Raw genomic sequence first — 14,927 nt, 5'->3', positions numbered from 1 at the left:
TATAAATTTTGCCCTCTATTTATTTGTGACCTTCCTTATAGATCAGAGAATGTACATATAATTCACTGAGATCATTCAATCACCTATCGTTGCAAATTCCCAATTGTAAAAGTATGAATAAATCAGAGGAAAGGGCACTTATGATGGCCGGTCTTAACTCTGGAACCAATTGCCAGGCCACATCAGAAGTATTGATTCCATAAATGTTTTTAAATGCCAATTGAAAAGATGTTTTCAATTGGCAAGAAATGTATTTCTTTTCAAGAAAGCTTTTATTATTTAAATTCATGTACATGTTGTATTGCCTCACTTTTTAGACCTCTTAATTTTTGTTTATCTCTTTTTCAAATTGTCTTGGTTGTTCTTAGATTGTTTTCAACATGTTATGTGTATACATTTAATACTGACGTATATTTTTAATGCTCGTTCATAGCCTCAGTAAAGATTCTCTCACTGTATTTTTTTGTTTTAATGTGTAAGTTTAGTTTCAGTGGCTTTTTTTGTTACTGAACATTGTCAGGCGCCTTTGAACAGTGGTATGGTAGTGGCTCAATATAAATTTAATTATTATTATTTTTTGTTTTATTCATCTAGGTATTAAAACAGACAGCAGAAAATCTGAAGGAAAAACCGGAAAACGGCTGCTACATCCGAGGGTTGTTTGTTGAAGGAGCGAGATGGAGCTTTGAGGAACACATGCTGGCCGAGTCCAGACCCAAGGAGTTATACACTGACATGCCGCCCATGCAGCTCATTCCAGCAGCCAATCGTAAACAACCAGAAGAAGGGATTTACCTCTGTCCTGTGTACAAGACGCTAACAAGAGCAGGTAAAGCATGTTAATGTTTATAAAGCTAGTGTAGCTTAACTTTCTCCTCAAGACCACATGAAGACCAGCAGAGTATAGTGTTTGAAATGTCGAGACCACATTGGCTCTTTTCTGAGATTTTAACGTTGGTCCTGATACAAAACTTTCATCTGAGGATCCAAGTTTATGACCGGGACTCGAACCCACACTCTGCTGATCAGAAACATCAGAGCTTGAGTCTGGTGCTCTAAACTGCTTGCCCTCAATACAATGCATTTTCATGTCTACATAACTTGCTTAAAAGTGTCTTTGTTTTCTTTTCCTCAAACTGTCTATTAAACTTGCCTCTGAAATTAGCTGAATCCATTCCTCTAATCGTTATATTTCTACAAACAACTCAGTGTGTTATTTTAATTTTAAAATGTTAACTAAAACAATATTAATCTTAGTTTAATTAACTTTGTTTAGATGTTTTTAGTTAGTTCTTGTCTTTCAGTAGACAGGCTTAATCAGATCATGCCTTTGCATTATTTAAGTTTTTTTTTATTTTAATTTTTTATATACTTTACTTAATACTTACACAAATGCTCATGAATGTGGAAATAAAAGTTACTTGAAATCAATTTAAACTGAATTGATACAAGTCCTGTTTATCTAACAAAGTATTTATTTTGTCTTTATACAAGGTGCCCTTTCTACAACCGGTCATTCCACCAACTACGTGTTACCAGTTGAAGTACCATCAGACAAACCACAGTTCCATTGGATCAAACGAGGTGTTGCTCTTATCTGCGCTCTGGATTATTAAAAGAACACCAACTACAAGTTCAGAAATAAAAGCATCGAGTAGACTAGCCAATGGGCTTACAGCGCTTCAACCCTCCAAAGACATAACAATGACAACCATGGTGTGGGATATATACAGGCCTGATATTACCAAGAGGACCTGGCTGCCGTGCCCCTGGTCTTGGCCTTGGTGCCCTTTCAAAAGTTTTCCAATAGACTTTGGGATTTTCCAATGGAAGTGCCCATTGTAAAATGAAAATGGCCTTGCCCTCTTAAATTTCCAGGCCTGTGTATACACACAACCCTCCCACTTTGCTTCCCTCTATTATACTAAAGATTATTAAAATAAATTTATTAAATTCATTAAATATCCGCCCAAATTTTCACAATTTTTCTATTACAGATTTTCCTACAAATGGTCTTTTAAGTTCTTCCAAAATGTGCCTTATTTATGTCAAATTTTAATTATTGGTTTATGAATTATCATCCGTCCAGTTTGAAATGTATATCCGTCCAATAAAAAATGTATTTTGAAATGAACTTTGTTTATACAAACTTTGATTTTACTTCCAGGAGTTGTTTGTTACGATACACATTTTTTTGATAAATCAACAAATATAATATTTAAAATTTTAGAAGTGAGGTTGTTTGGGAAAATGTTTCATATCTGCATTGTATACATTCGTTTTCAAAACTTGTTTATCTGCACAACTGTAAATAATGAGTTTTTATTCGTTGATGGATTCTATCGCAACATTTGGACAAATGTTTTCATGATATGTATTTGTATATTTTTCTGTAAATATCCTTGTATTTGATGACTTCTTCAGAGGTGACTGTGTGGAAATGCAATCCAGGGAGATTTGCTAAAAGTAATGGGAACGTCGAGGTGGACTTTAATTGAAAGTAAATAAAAATGGGAAACAAAATTAAACATTCCATGGTACGATGACAATCCTCCCAATTGTGATGAATTCTGTTGAACCTTCCGTCCAGTTATTTATATTTTGTTTATATTTTGTATCTTAAATTTATAATATATATGTTTCTCAAAATGATCAAACAAAAGTTTTTGAACCCATGTCTCAAATAGGACTCTATTTGTCATCAGAAAAGTGTCACAAACAAAATATTATGTAAATCCCTTAATATCAGTGGCTCGCTGAATGACAGTTAAAACATTGTACGACTAGTAACATTTTCTTCCAAGTGGTCTGGCAGGCTTCAGTTCAGTGTTGAAAGGATCCATATTTAAAATGAAGTATGGTGACAAAATGGTGTCTCCTTGAACTATCAGAAATGGCAGCACTGTAGCCAGTAATTTGAACATGGTCACACACTAAACAGAGACTCAAGAAATCAAAAGACTCAAGAAATCAAAAGACTTGTAAGGCTCAAGTAATCGTTGAGTTAAATTTCTAGTTGTATTTATTTTTAATTTTTGTTGAGATTGGCATGCATGAAGTGAATGTTGCGTTAAATTAATATACACACTTTTTTTTTCTCAGAAACTATCAAACATTAATGGTCCATCTTCAACTGCCAATTTGCATTGAAAAGCTTTGTATTTTAAACTCAGAACCCTGATCAAAAACTGCATGGTAAACACAGCAAGAACATTTTAGAGCGTTTTTAGATAAAAATAATACTGCTTCGTCCTCTGGCATTATATGAATCTTTTGTTTTTATACAATTATAAATAAATCTACTGCCTGTATTAATTCCTTGATAATTGAAGTTATATTTGACTTGAAATAAATTGTTTATTTTGTTTGAAGAACTGTCAGATTCATTACAGCTTTTCTTTAAACGCTCTCTAACTTGATTTAAGCCTGTTTCATACTTCCTAGGAATGCGATTTTGGTGTCACAAATTTGCAATGAACAATTCGAAAGAGTTGAGCTGCGCGAAATGCTACCAAGCTAACAACTGATTTCACAATTACTAGAATAATTTTGTCCTCCAGATACTGCATCATAATTTTGTGCAATTCATAATCATAGACTTTTTATCTCCTTGGGTATGATCAGACAGCGTACTAAGTTAGACCCGAACCGGTTTAACCTTCACGAGCAGCGTGTGTTTACGTAATGGTTATTGAGGTCAATGGGTTGTCTGTAGTGAGTTAAACCGGATGTTTGATTTTTTATTCTGTCCACACAGTGTTAAAAGAAAATAAACACCCCTTCCTGGACGGTTTATCTTTTGTGGGTTGAACTCGATTCAGACTTACTTTAGAACTGTTCAGACACACAGAGTTGAACTCGATAGAGCTGAACCATGAGTTAAACCGACTTTAGTACTGTGTCTGAACGACCCCCCTTGTGGGGCTTTGGCAAGCTCCCTTCATGAGAAGATCATCCAAACAAACAAACTCTTGCGAAATATCCGCAGCGAAAACAAAGCTCTGACGTCAAATTTACTTGGCACGAAGCTTTCGCAGGAAGTATGAACAGGGCTTTACTCTGGTTTACCCCACAGCTATGTAAATTCAGTAACATATTTATTTGTTTTACCCTGATGACCAACAAACAGAAGAAAAAAAAACGCTTTGAGTGGACGTAATTAACCATTAAAATTAACACACAAGGTTTAGTTTAATAAACAAAATAATACTCTAGTTGACACACAGTAACGCAATAAAAATATAAAGCAATATAATCCAGTAAAGAACTTAATACTACAGATAAATATAATTTTCACACATTTTTGGTACTGAATTTTAGGGTCGATTTTGTGAATACTTTTTATGACCCAAAATATTCCAGCCTACTGCACGTGATAAGGCATTTTTCCCTTGCACGTTTAGTGCAGAACTTTGGCGCTTTTACATTTTAGCAGAGAATGGTGATCGTTAGTGCAGAAATCTGCAGCAAGCAAAGCCATGAAATACACCGATCCATTAGGCTCCACCCACGGCGCACTTGTAAGCAAGAATACGTGGGCCTCTCCAACGCCATTTTGCACAACTCTGCCGGGCACGCCAAACATACGCCCATGCATGTCGGACTTTATAGTGTCAGACTTTTGGTTGTGCAATGGGTTATGATTTGTCAATATGCAATGGGGCAAAGCTAAAAGGATCTGTCTATTTGGCCCACGTGAGCACAATTATTTTGCACTTTCTTTCTTTCTAATTTTTAACCAAATTTCGAACTGGACACAAAACATCAATCATCTGTGTTAATAAATGCTGATTTATCGGACCCTGCATTTCAGCCACTGAATACTTTATGTAAGGAAAACAAGCTGCTTGAATAAATATACATAAATTAAGGGCGGAGTTTGAATACATAAATAATAAAATAAATTCACACACTGAAATAACCTAGTACTATGTAGAATAAAAAATAATACATTAGCAAACCTATAAACCAAAAACTGCAAAACTGCAAAAATGCTTTTTGGTTTATCAAAAATAAAAGAAAATAAGTACAGAATAAGTTTCAGAAAGATACATAATTTGGAATGATAAGAATATAACAGAGCTGCCAACATTTGCAAGTTGCAATTAGGGAATTTTTTTTACCACAATTATTGAGATATTTAGATTTGCATTAAGCATAATAGTGAAAGAGTGTCCACAATCAGGGAGGTTTTTCATATTTGCTCATCAGAACTTAGAAAGACTGTTTTTTTCAGGAAATTTCTGCAAAATCAGGGACAGTTGGCAGCTCTGACCTAGAAACAAGGTGAACATCACTCAATGATCTCAGCAAACGCTACATAACTTAAGATTTAATAATTTCATCAACTGGAATATAGTCTTACTAATTTGGAACGTAGTTACACTTAATGTGTCGTGTAGTTACATGCGTTTAGAAAACTCTGAATGGATTATGTCGAATGTGTATAAGATTTTTTCAAAGAGATTTGATAAGCCTTGGTTTGATCAGAGAAAAACAAAATGGGTGAATAAGCCGCACCTGAATTGTTAAAGCTAAGGGTGTTTTTAAGGACATCCTATAAGTGTCAATATTTATAATTCTCTGGCCAAAACCATCACATATTTTGATGAAACTTCTCCCAGCTACATGATTGAACTAAAAATCAACTTTTATTTATCTCCTTGTAAAATAAAATAATTCTGCACAAGTTTAAAGCGAAATAAAAATAATCTTTTGGCAATGGAAATGAAAATGAGTTCAACTAACTACATGTTAAGCACCAGTCCGCGTTCAATCAAAATCCACATTATTGTTTATTACATATAGTTAATAAATATTGTTAGCTTTACACTATAATATACATTTATAGAGATAAATATATTTATATATTCACACAGGAAATTACACTCCGCACTAATGCCAAAAACAGAAGCTCAGTACCCAGATCTCAGACACAGTGCAAAAAGTTTGCGAGCATTGTTTTAAAAAAAAATATATATATTGCCCAACTCACAAGGCCGGACGGACACTTTAGATGAGGGCTATCGACCAAAATCAACTGTCACCAGGGGAATGTTTCCACCTACTCCCGAGGCTGAAACAGGGTTACCCCCTTCACAGTCCGTAAGGATGTAGGCATGGGTATCATCCACTAAAAGCCACCTACTCCTAGGGCTGAAACAGGGTTACCCCCTTCACAGTCCCTAAGGATGTAGGCATGGGTATCATCCACTAGGAGCCACCTACTCCTAGGGCTGAAACAGGGTTACCCCCTTCACAGTCCCTAAGGATGTAGGCATGGGTATCATCCACTAGGAGCCACCTACTCCTAGGGCTGAAACAGGGTTACCCCCTTCACAGTCTGTAAGGATGTAGGCATGGGCATCATCCACTAGGAGCCACCTACTCCTAGGGCTGAAACAGGGTTACCCCCTTCACAGTCCCTAAGGATGTAGGCATGGGTATCATCCACTAGGAGCCACCTACTCCTAGGGCTGAAACAGGGTTACCCCCTTCACAGTCTGTAAGGATGTAGGCATGGGCATCATCCACTAGGAGCCACCTACTCCTAGGGCTGAAACAGGGTTACCCCCTTCACAGTCCCTAAGGATGTAGGCATGGATATCATCCACTAGGAGCCACCTACTCCTAGGGCTGAAACAGGGTTACCCCCTTCACATTCTGTAAGGATGTAGGCATGGGTATCATCCACTAGGAGCCACCTACTCCTAGGGCTGAAACAGGGTTACCCCCTTCACAGTCTGTAAGGATGTAGGCATGGATATCATCCACTAGGAGCCACCTACTCCTAGGGCTGAAACAGGGTTAACTCCTTCACAGTCCCTAAGGATGTAGGCATGGGTATCATCCACTAGGAGCCACCTACTCCTAGGGCTGAAACAGGGTTACCCCCTTCAAAGTCCCTAAGGATGTAGGCATGGGTATCATCCACTAGGAGCCACCTACTCCTAGGGCTGAAACAGGGTTAACTCCTTCACAGTCCGTAAGGATGAACATGGGTATCACCCACGATATGAGCCTGGTTGGTTATGCAGAATGCACTACCTTCCCAACTTGTTACGAAGCAATTATGATTAAGTGTCTCGCTCAAGGGAACAAGTGTCATGACAACACCAGAGCTTGGGTCCAATGATCTAGATCGCTCGGCCACGACAAGCCACTTGTGTCCAAGCTTTGTGTTTACTCGGGCGTCTTGTCTGTAGCACAATTGGGGTCTAGCGCGCAAATGCAGTGATCGCGTGAGTTGTGGAATGTTTGTCTGACATCCGGGTATTTTGAGCAAAAGTGACATTGGTGCGGAGTGCTTTAGAATTTAAGTGAGTTATTCATTCAATATTTACACAGTATTTGCCAGAGTTCTTGAATTACAATCAGAGACTTTTCTGGACACTAGGTGGCAGCAGACTGCCCCCAAAAGGCCATAACTACGCAAAAATTTGTGTCTGCTGCCACCTAGCATCTTGGAGTTTCCCAATGCATCTGAACTAGTATTCAGCGAATAAAATATTTTTAAAATAAAAACATCAGCAAAAAGGAATGCATTAAAGTCACATGGCCTGATTTCCACAGAACATTTTTAAAATTATTGTTAAAAGTTTTCTCTCTGAACAACTTAAAAATAAACCCCAAAAGTTGTTTCTCTTAGTAAACATTACCCTGTCAGTTTCCCTTGTGGCGTATTACTAAGGGAATCAATGTGTGGTGAAGAGGTTTTCAACTAGTGGTTTAATCCCAACGAGGCCTGGTTCTTGATAATTTTAACGAGATGAAGTCGAGGTAAATTATTTAGAACCAGGCCTCGGCGGGTTTAAACCACTAGTTGAAAACCGATTCAACACACTTTGATTCCCATTCATAAATACCTTTTCGGTCAAAAACATCAACACTTTTTGGCCAAAAAGTAAAATAAATGCAAAAATTATAATTGTTCAATGATTTCTTTCAACACAACACCCCTCCAGCTATGAAATGGTAAGGCCCTCGGGTAAACAACTCCTTATAAGGGAATGTTGTGCGCGTCGTGTGTATCGAGTGATGTGGCACAGCTGTCCCGGCTGTTGCTCTCGATCAATAGGAATGAAAAAACTATAAGTACAGGTGCAAACTCGCGTGTCACGCCAATGTTTCAACACTTTTTACACTTTATACACATCCACGTGACGCGCTCTCCACCAATAGGAATAGCAAAACTGTCTGAGGTTTTGATATTTAAAACTACAAGATAAAACTGGTAGTAAGGGAGATTTAAACTTAATTGTTCACACTAATGCCTTTATCTATGGATCATTTAAATAATACTTTTATTTGTAACTCTACAATTTCAAAAATTAAAACTGTATATCTACTTAAGGTGTAACTGACTAATTTCTTATCTGCTGTTGTTGTTGTTGGCCTTGGTTCCCCTTCAAAGGTTTCTCTTAGACTTTAAGATTTTCCAATGGAAGTGCCCTTTGCAAAATTAAAATGGCCTTGCCCTCTCAAAGATGAAATTATGGGCCTTGCTCAAAATTATCTTGAATCTTTTTGAAGGACAATGAAGCGACCAAACGGGAGCAGAGAAGCAGTGGGATTTTGTCTCACCTCTTCACGTTGAACAGCCGGAGGGAAAAACCACGTTCACGGGCAGTTTGAAACTTACATCTTAACTCCTAACTTTACTCCATGTATATATCTTCAGTGGGGTCGGTGAAGTCAAGAAACTCTGAGTAGAACCTTTTGAAAGCAGCCCTACGGAACAAAAAACACAATCAAATAATTATTTTTGTTGATCTGGCATCATGAAGTGTGTGCAAGTTTACAAATGATAAAAAAAAGAGAATTTAGTTGTGTTGCAATTCAAACTTTGACTCCTGCAATTTATTACACCGTCCCTCCCCAGGTCCCCCAAAAAGAGAGAGGGGCCAGTTGCTCTAAGACTTGATGTATCTTTTGACAGTGCGCTCTGCGAAATGACGATTGGATCGAGCAAGGCAGCATGGGAAAGACAAAAAATGCCGCAGAGAGATCATACACCACTGGGATTGAGGTTGTAACACCATGTTTCCACGTGCCCACTTACCCCATGGCTTCAGCGACGGGTTTTGCTGAAACCCCATCCTCCATGATGAAGACATGGCAGGCATGACGCTTCTCTGATGGATGTTTGGTTATAAACCCAAAGTACCTGCCATGAAAAAAACAAACACATATGTTCACATATGCTACGGACAATGCACGAAATACGAACAACACGCAAAGCTCTTTGTGTATGGCTGATGGATGTGAAGTAATGTCGGATCCTGACAATAATTCATCTCTAGTTTAAAATTGGCTACCAATTATCAATGCAGATGTTTTTGTAATATCTTAAATGAAAGCTTACAACTTTCTTGAGTCTATACACAAAAAATATTTACAAATTGTATCGGAATTTGGGGGTAAAATGTGCCACAAATCTGACCAACCATCTTTAAAAGTGTCTTGTACGTCAGTGATACTTATTTGAGGCAGTTTTTATTCAATACAGTGATGGGTCGTAAAAACAAACTACCACTCACCTACTACTGGAAGGATGGTAGCCACAGAACGAGACGTTCTTTAATGAGAAGAAGTAATTATGACCTTTACTTTGTTTAGAGCCTAGCAACTTCTCAACCTTCTTTAGGACGGAGTCTCTTTTCTGAGGGTCGAAAAAAAAATCAATCTATTTAATAGTAAATGCAAGGAAATCTTCAATAAAATAGGAAACCCTGTAAAACTAACCACAGTACAAGAGTCTCCTGGCATTTCTCTGCCCAAAATACTCTGAGAAGAACAGTGCCACAGAGCGGTCAAGCACACTGAACTCAAGCTTCGGCGTTTATGATCAGCAGAGTGTGGGTCCGAGTCCCGGTCATGACACTTGTGTCCTTTAGCGAGATACCATTATTAAGCATTATTGCTTCAACTTCAGATAGGACATAAAAGCATTGGTCCTACATGTATGTACAATGCAATGCGAACAAAAGAAGGAGGTGTCCTGTCAGCAGTCCGGTATTTACGATGCTGCCTCTGCTCTTTGGCCCTGGTTTTAAAGTTTGACTCATAGAGTCTGTTTCCTTGGAACATTTTTTGGTGCCATGCTTTCCTGTCAGCTGCCAGGGCTGTCTATTGATATGGTTTATGCCACAGGAGGAGAGAGTCCTTTGAAAGGGAAACTTTGTGTCTCTTATGCGGTGCTCCTTTATCACGGTTGTCAATAGGACAGTTAACCAAACAGTACAACCTTTGGAGCAACTACATCATCATAACCTTAGCAAATCTACAATGTATTATTCTCACCTCTTTAAGTTTTTGTGGTTTAGTCTTGTCGACCATTTTTACTCCTATATCGCTGATCTCCAGTAAACATAACGTCGGTGGGTGGATGTCTATCGTTAATCTTCTTGCAGTAACAACCTTTCAGCAAAAAGTAAAAACAATCATCAAAATGATGTCCCAAAATCTACAAGAGATTATCCTCCTGTGACAGTATGTATTTTTTGGCAAGCTCTCCATGTATTTCATCTGAATAAATTCACATCAAATCAAACCAACTCACCTTTTGCATAGCGCGGCAAAGAACATCATTGCCTTTGTGGAATGCCACCTCGACAGAGCCTAAGAATTTTACCATATATCGATTAACGTGAACCTTCCGGCCTCGAAACCCTACAAACAGGTAGACAAAAAAAAAGGAGAAAAATTTTGACTTTCAGTGTTCAAAATTTCTTGACTCAAGCCCAATTTCAAACAGCTGTTAAGCAGAAAATGTTAAATTGAGTAGGACACCAGCCACAACATTGCAAACTTAACTTGGTTGGTAACCTATTCTGCTAAGCAATACTTTGCTGTGGTAAGCAAGTTTTTGTGCTTTATTACAAGCTTTATGAAAATGGGGCCTGCTACATTATTAGTATTATTATTGATAATATTGTTATTTTTATTAAGTTCTTCCATACACACCTGGTATACATTCCGTATCCGCCGTAAAATCTCGCACATACTGACCGGGAAAACAGCCCTCGTCACCCGTTTTCAAATTGATGCCCTCGTACCACAGGTCATCACACTTGTACTCTACAAAGACAGGGTCGTGGACCTCAAAGGCGAGCTCGTCCTCGTGACGGGGTAGGAAGCGGAAGACAGCGACGTGCGATTGTTGCTTGATTTCTCCGTTGATGACTAGCGTTGCTGGCTGGAAACAAGGCCTCTCCTCTTCTGTAAAAATCCAATAAATACTTCTATCCCATAATGAAGAGCTATTTGTATACAACCTTACTCTGCAGTTGTAGAGAAGTGTCCTGATTTCCGAAAAAATCTACTCCGTGTTAGTAGAATATAAACCAAGACAAGTTGAGCAAGTAAATATGAACATGGTGTTACCCAAGCCAAATATACAATTACAACTTGACTGTTAAAATTAAACATGTGGGACCTCATGGATGTGCACTATGTAAGGACTGGTGCTCAGTTGGTGGTCAGGCACTATGTAGATAAACACTTCATGTCTAGTTTTTTCTTTTTCTTCTTCTTCTTCTTCCTCTCAACTCTTCCCCACACATAACTCAATATTGAAACTGTATCGAGTATTGAAACCCATCGGGCAATTGAACCTCAGCATGAAGACGGAACAAATTCAGCATTACCAGAAAAATCTTCACAAACTGAACAACACTACACAGATACAACCCCAATTTTAACTTTTATAGCTTCTGATTCAAACCTGAGGTTTAAGCGGAAAATCTTGAATCTGGAATCTTCAAGCATGAGACATGAACCATAAGGTCATGCAGAATAGACCTCAATTCAAGGATCAGCAACACAAACAGGCCTGAAACTTTAAAGAGGCAACACAGTCGATCGCCTCCATGCCCCCTGGCCAATGCCTTGGTGCCCTTGAAATGCCCCAGTTGAAATTTACAATTTCCTCATTGGGTGCCCTTTACCAAGGAGAAATGCCTTGGTGCCTTTGCAAAAACAAAGCATACAAGCCTGCGCCACAAATTCTCAATGTCTAGTTATTTTTATTACCTTTCTTACCTTCCGTCTTTTCCTCTTCTTCTCTCGTCTTGCTCTCCGCCTTCTGCCGCAATCTCCTCATCTGTCTCTCCTCCGGACTTGAGTCCTCCTGCAGCAGCATGTTGGTGTTCGTCAAGAACGGCGTGTAGTGCGTGCTGGTGGTGTTGAACTCCAGGCGTGTGGGTCGCTGTAGCGCATACGGCTCTACAGGGGTATTGGGTAAAGTTGAGTTGTCAGAAGGGCTTGGTGGGACGGAGCTGGTCGAGAGATTGTTGTCGGGGGATGGGGTGGAGGACAGGGCAGAACTGTTGGAGTTGACCGCTCGATCAGCCTGCAGTAGTTCTGTTTGGAGATTACCTGAAGTGCAGACGAGAACACTATAAAATTGATGACCTGCAATTCATTGTGGTGCGGCCATTTTGTTTCTGTCAATGCAGCCAAACCGAGGCTCTTAGGGCAGAACAGTTTGACTCATACAATAGCTTACAGGTTACTAGCCAACTTACCATGGTTTGTATACTGTTTGTGACTGGCTCTCTGCTCATTTTTGCTTAGCAGACTGCTAAACAGCTTTGAATTGGGCCATAATCTGTCCCCTCCAGTTCAGATGCTTTACTTGGATGAAGTTAATTCACAACAAACTGAATTCAGCCATTGGCATAACCTAACCTACCCGGTTTACTCGGAGGCATCTGAGGAAGCTTGCGTCCTTTCCTCTTCGTTTTTCTCTTCTGACGTTGATTTCGGCAGCTGTTATCGGAATCATCAGTCTGTAAAACAGAATCAAACATCAGTTCGTAAAATGCGCTCTTTCATTTTATTTATTCAGTCTGGTGGTGAAGCAAGGACTCTCAGAGAAGTGAACTTAACCGCTGTACTAGCCAAGAACCCAATGGAGAGAAGACAAGAAAGTTTGAGTTTTAGATGTTGGAGGCAAACCCCAAGACAATTATTCCAGGGAAAACCCACGCAATCAGGAAGGGACTAACAACCCAATCCACATAGTGCATAGGGCGGAATTCGAACTGGGGTCCTAGAGCTGCAAGGCGAGTAAAGATACCACTAGCCAACCTGACCACTAACCCGATCTGGCTAGACAAAGGTGTCTTCTTCAGTTGTTGAAAGTAGAAGCCAAGCTTTTTCTTTCCAGGTTCTATTACACCATCTTGTTGTATGCCCGGAGAAGGACATCACGGAAGTGTGACCAGAAAATGTCATAAATAATAATAATAACCTTACTTACATAGCGCTTTTACAAAGATTGTGAAATTTGCAAAAAATTTGATGAGCAGCATTTTCTTCCTAAACAAGCTTTATGAAATTGGGCCCAGACATTACCAAAAGCAGCAAAGGATACCTAATTGTCGTTTTGAACTGAACTCACCTTGACAACAACCTGACTATTTCGCCTACTGCCTTCTGATTGCATGATGTTGAGTAGCGTCGTTGCAGCTGTGTCTCCCTCATTGTCTACTTGTTCGTTGGTGAGATGTTCGGACAAGACGTTAGTATTGGAGAGATCCAACTCTATCATATCCTCCTTCAGCAATATGTCACTACTGCTGTTGGAATGATGCCTTTCTCTGATGTTTTTCACTTGAAGAAAAAAGAAATATGAACTTTGGTTAAAATTAGTCGCGAGTATCTGTAGAGCAGTAACTCTAAAGCCTGTTCAACTAGACAAACTTTCAAGGAACCTGTATAAAACATTTGGTTGACTTTTTGCAGTTTGCAAAATGGCAACCCTGGAAAACATCTTGTTTGTATGAGAGAGATTGTAGCCCAACTTTTTATGAAGCATCTAGCGTTTAAGTGCCTTACTCACGACACATTCTGCCTGATTCTTGGACGACACAAAATAGAGGATTTGCAAACATTCTTCCTAGCCTGAATGTTGTACAATTACTTTGCAGACTTACAGTCAGTAATGGGCGTGTTGTTCTGGATGAGAAAGCTGCAGTCATTGTGTATCGGTAGATTGAGATCATTTTCAGGATCGAAGAGATCTGCGCTCTGGAAGTTGTCAAGACTGATGTCATGTGTCAGCCGGTAACTGTTTAAAACAAAAGTATATTTTAACTCTCACATATACCACTGGCAACAAATAAACAACATGTCCCGGAACTGAAATAGTCCTAAATGGGTTATTTAAAGTTTATAAATGTTTACACCAACAAAAGTTCCATACATTTCGTTGATCATGGCGAACAAAATCGTGTCCAAAACTGCTACTTTTTCATTCATTTGAATTAAAAAATAAAATAATCTTATTTACACAAACATCAATGACATATTGAATTTTTGATAACTTTCCGTATGACGCCACCACTTTTTCACTCAATTTTACAAAAAAGGATATCTCATTGAAGTAAAAGTGGTGGCGCCATACGGAAATTTTTCCTGAAATTTTTAACACAAAATCTGTCCGCGGAAATTTCTCCTCGATTATTAACAATCTAAGTATTTTAGGCTACTTTTTAAGATCACCCCACTGCAGTGTAACGCAGCGCGACCATGCATCTCCGTGGCATATCACACCCCATATCACACACCCGCCCACCACACGGCCCATCTCTGTAGTGTTGACGACGGTACGGTGACAGTCGAAAAACTCAGTGAGGCTGTCACTTCTAAAAATGGTTGACAGTCAATTCAATCAAATGTGATCCTTAGAATAAAATACACAATATTTTACCTGTAACTATCCGGTATTGACTTGTAACTTCTCCGGGGTAAATTTGTTTGGTAATCGGTCAAATCTGTGTTTTGATCGTCCGAAGAAATTTGCTCTTCTTCGTCAGCCATATTGCCCTTCTTGTTATTTTTTTTTCTCTCTGCTCTCCGGACTTGTTCCTCGAATCAATCCTGTCTGTTTTGTTTGTTACTTTTGGAGAGGCACCAGACTT

The 14,927-nt window shown here is 38.9% G+C and overlaps 2 protein-coding genes across 4 annotated transcripts in view; one reads left to right on the top strand and one right to left on the bottom strand.

Annotated features, from left to right (window-relative positions):
- The window catches only part of LOC117291143 (dynein heavy chain 1, axonemal-like), a 60,535-nt gene extending 56,771 nt beyond the window's left edge, over window positions 1-3,764 (top strand). The window contains exons 71-72 of the mRNA XM_033772686.1: window positions 595-829; window positions 1,495-3,764. Of these exons, the coding sequence (XP_033628577.1) occupies window positions 595-829; window positions 1,495-1,616 (357 nt within the window). The 3' untranslated portion in view covers window positions 1,617-3,764. The remainder of the gene's footprint in view (window positions 1-594; window positions 830-1,494) is intronic.
- Window positions 3,765-7,946: 4,182 nt separating this feature from the next.
- Window positions 7,947-14,826, bottom strand: LOC117291382 (C-Jun-amino-terminal kinase-interacting protein 1-like). Of its 3 annotated transcripts, none has more exons than XM_033773033.1 (11): window positions 14,717-14,826; window positions 13,941-14,074; window positions 13,406-13,617; window positions 12,695-12,791; window positions 12,034-12,378; window positions 10,966-11,220; window positions 10,562-10,671; window positions 10,303-10,419; window positions 9,540-9,661; window positions 9,062-9,166; window positions 7,947-8,730 (listed from the first exon to the last, which is right to left on the bottom strand). In XM_033773033.1, exons 1-11 carry the CDS (start codon window positions 14,824-14,826, stop codon window positions 8,658-8,660), a joined length of 1,680 nt encoding a protein of 559 aa, XP_033628924.1. In that variant the 3' UTR covers window positions 7,947-8,657. The 3 variants fall into 3 exon arrangements, with proteins under 3 accessions (XP_033628924.1, XP_033628925.1, XP_033628926.1); XM_033773034.1 differs by having other exon boundaries at window positions 12,043-12,378; XM_033773035.1 differs by having other exon boundaries at window positions 12,034-12,225.
- Window positions 14,827-14,927: the final 101 nt, after the last annotated feature.

This window comes from Asterias rubens, chromosome 6 (genome assembly GCF_902459465.1).
Source record: "Asterias rubens chromosome 6, eAstRub1.3, whole genome shotgun sequence".
NCBI lineage: Eukaryota > Metazoa > Echinodermata > Asteroidea > Forcipulatida > Asteriidae > Asterias > Asterias rubens.
This window is presented reverse-complemented; position numbering and strand designations above follow the sequence as displayed.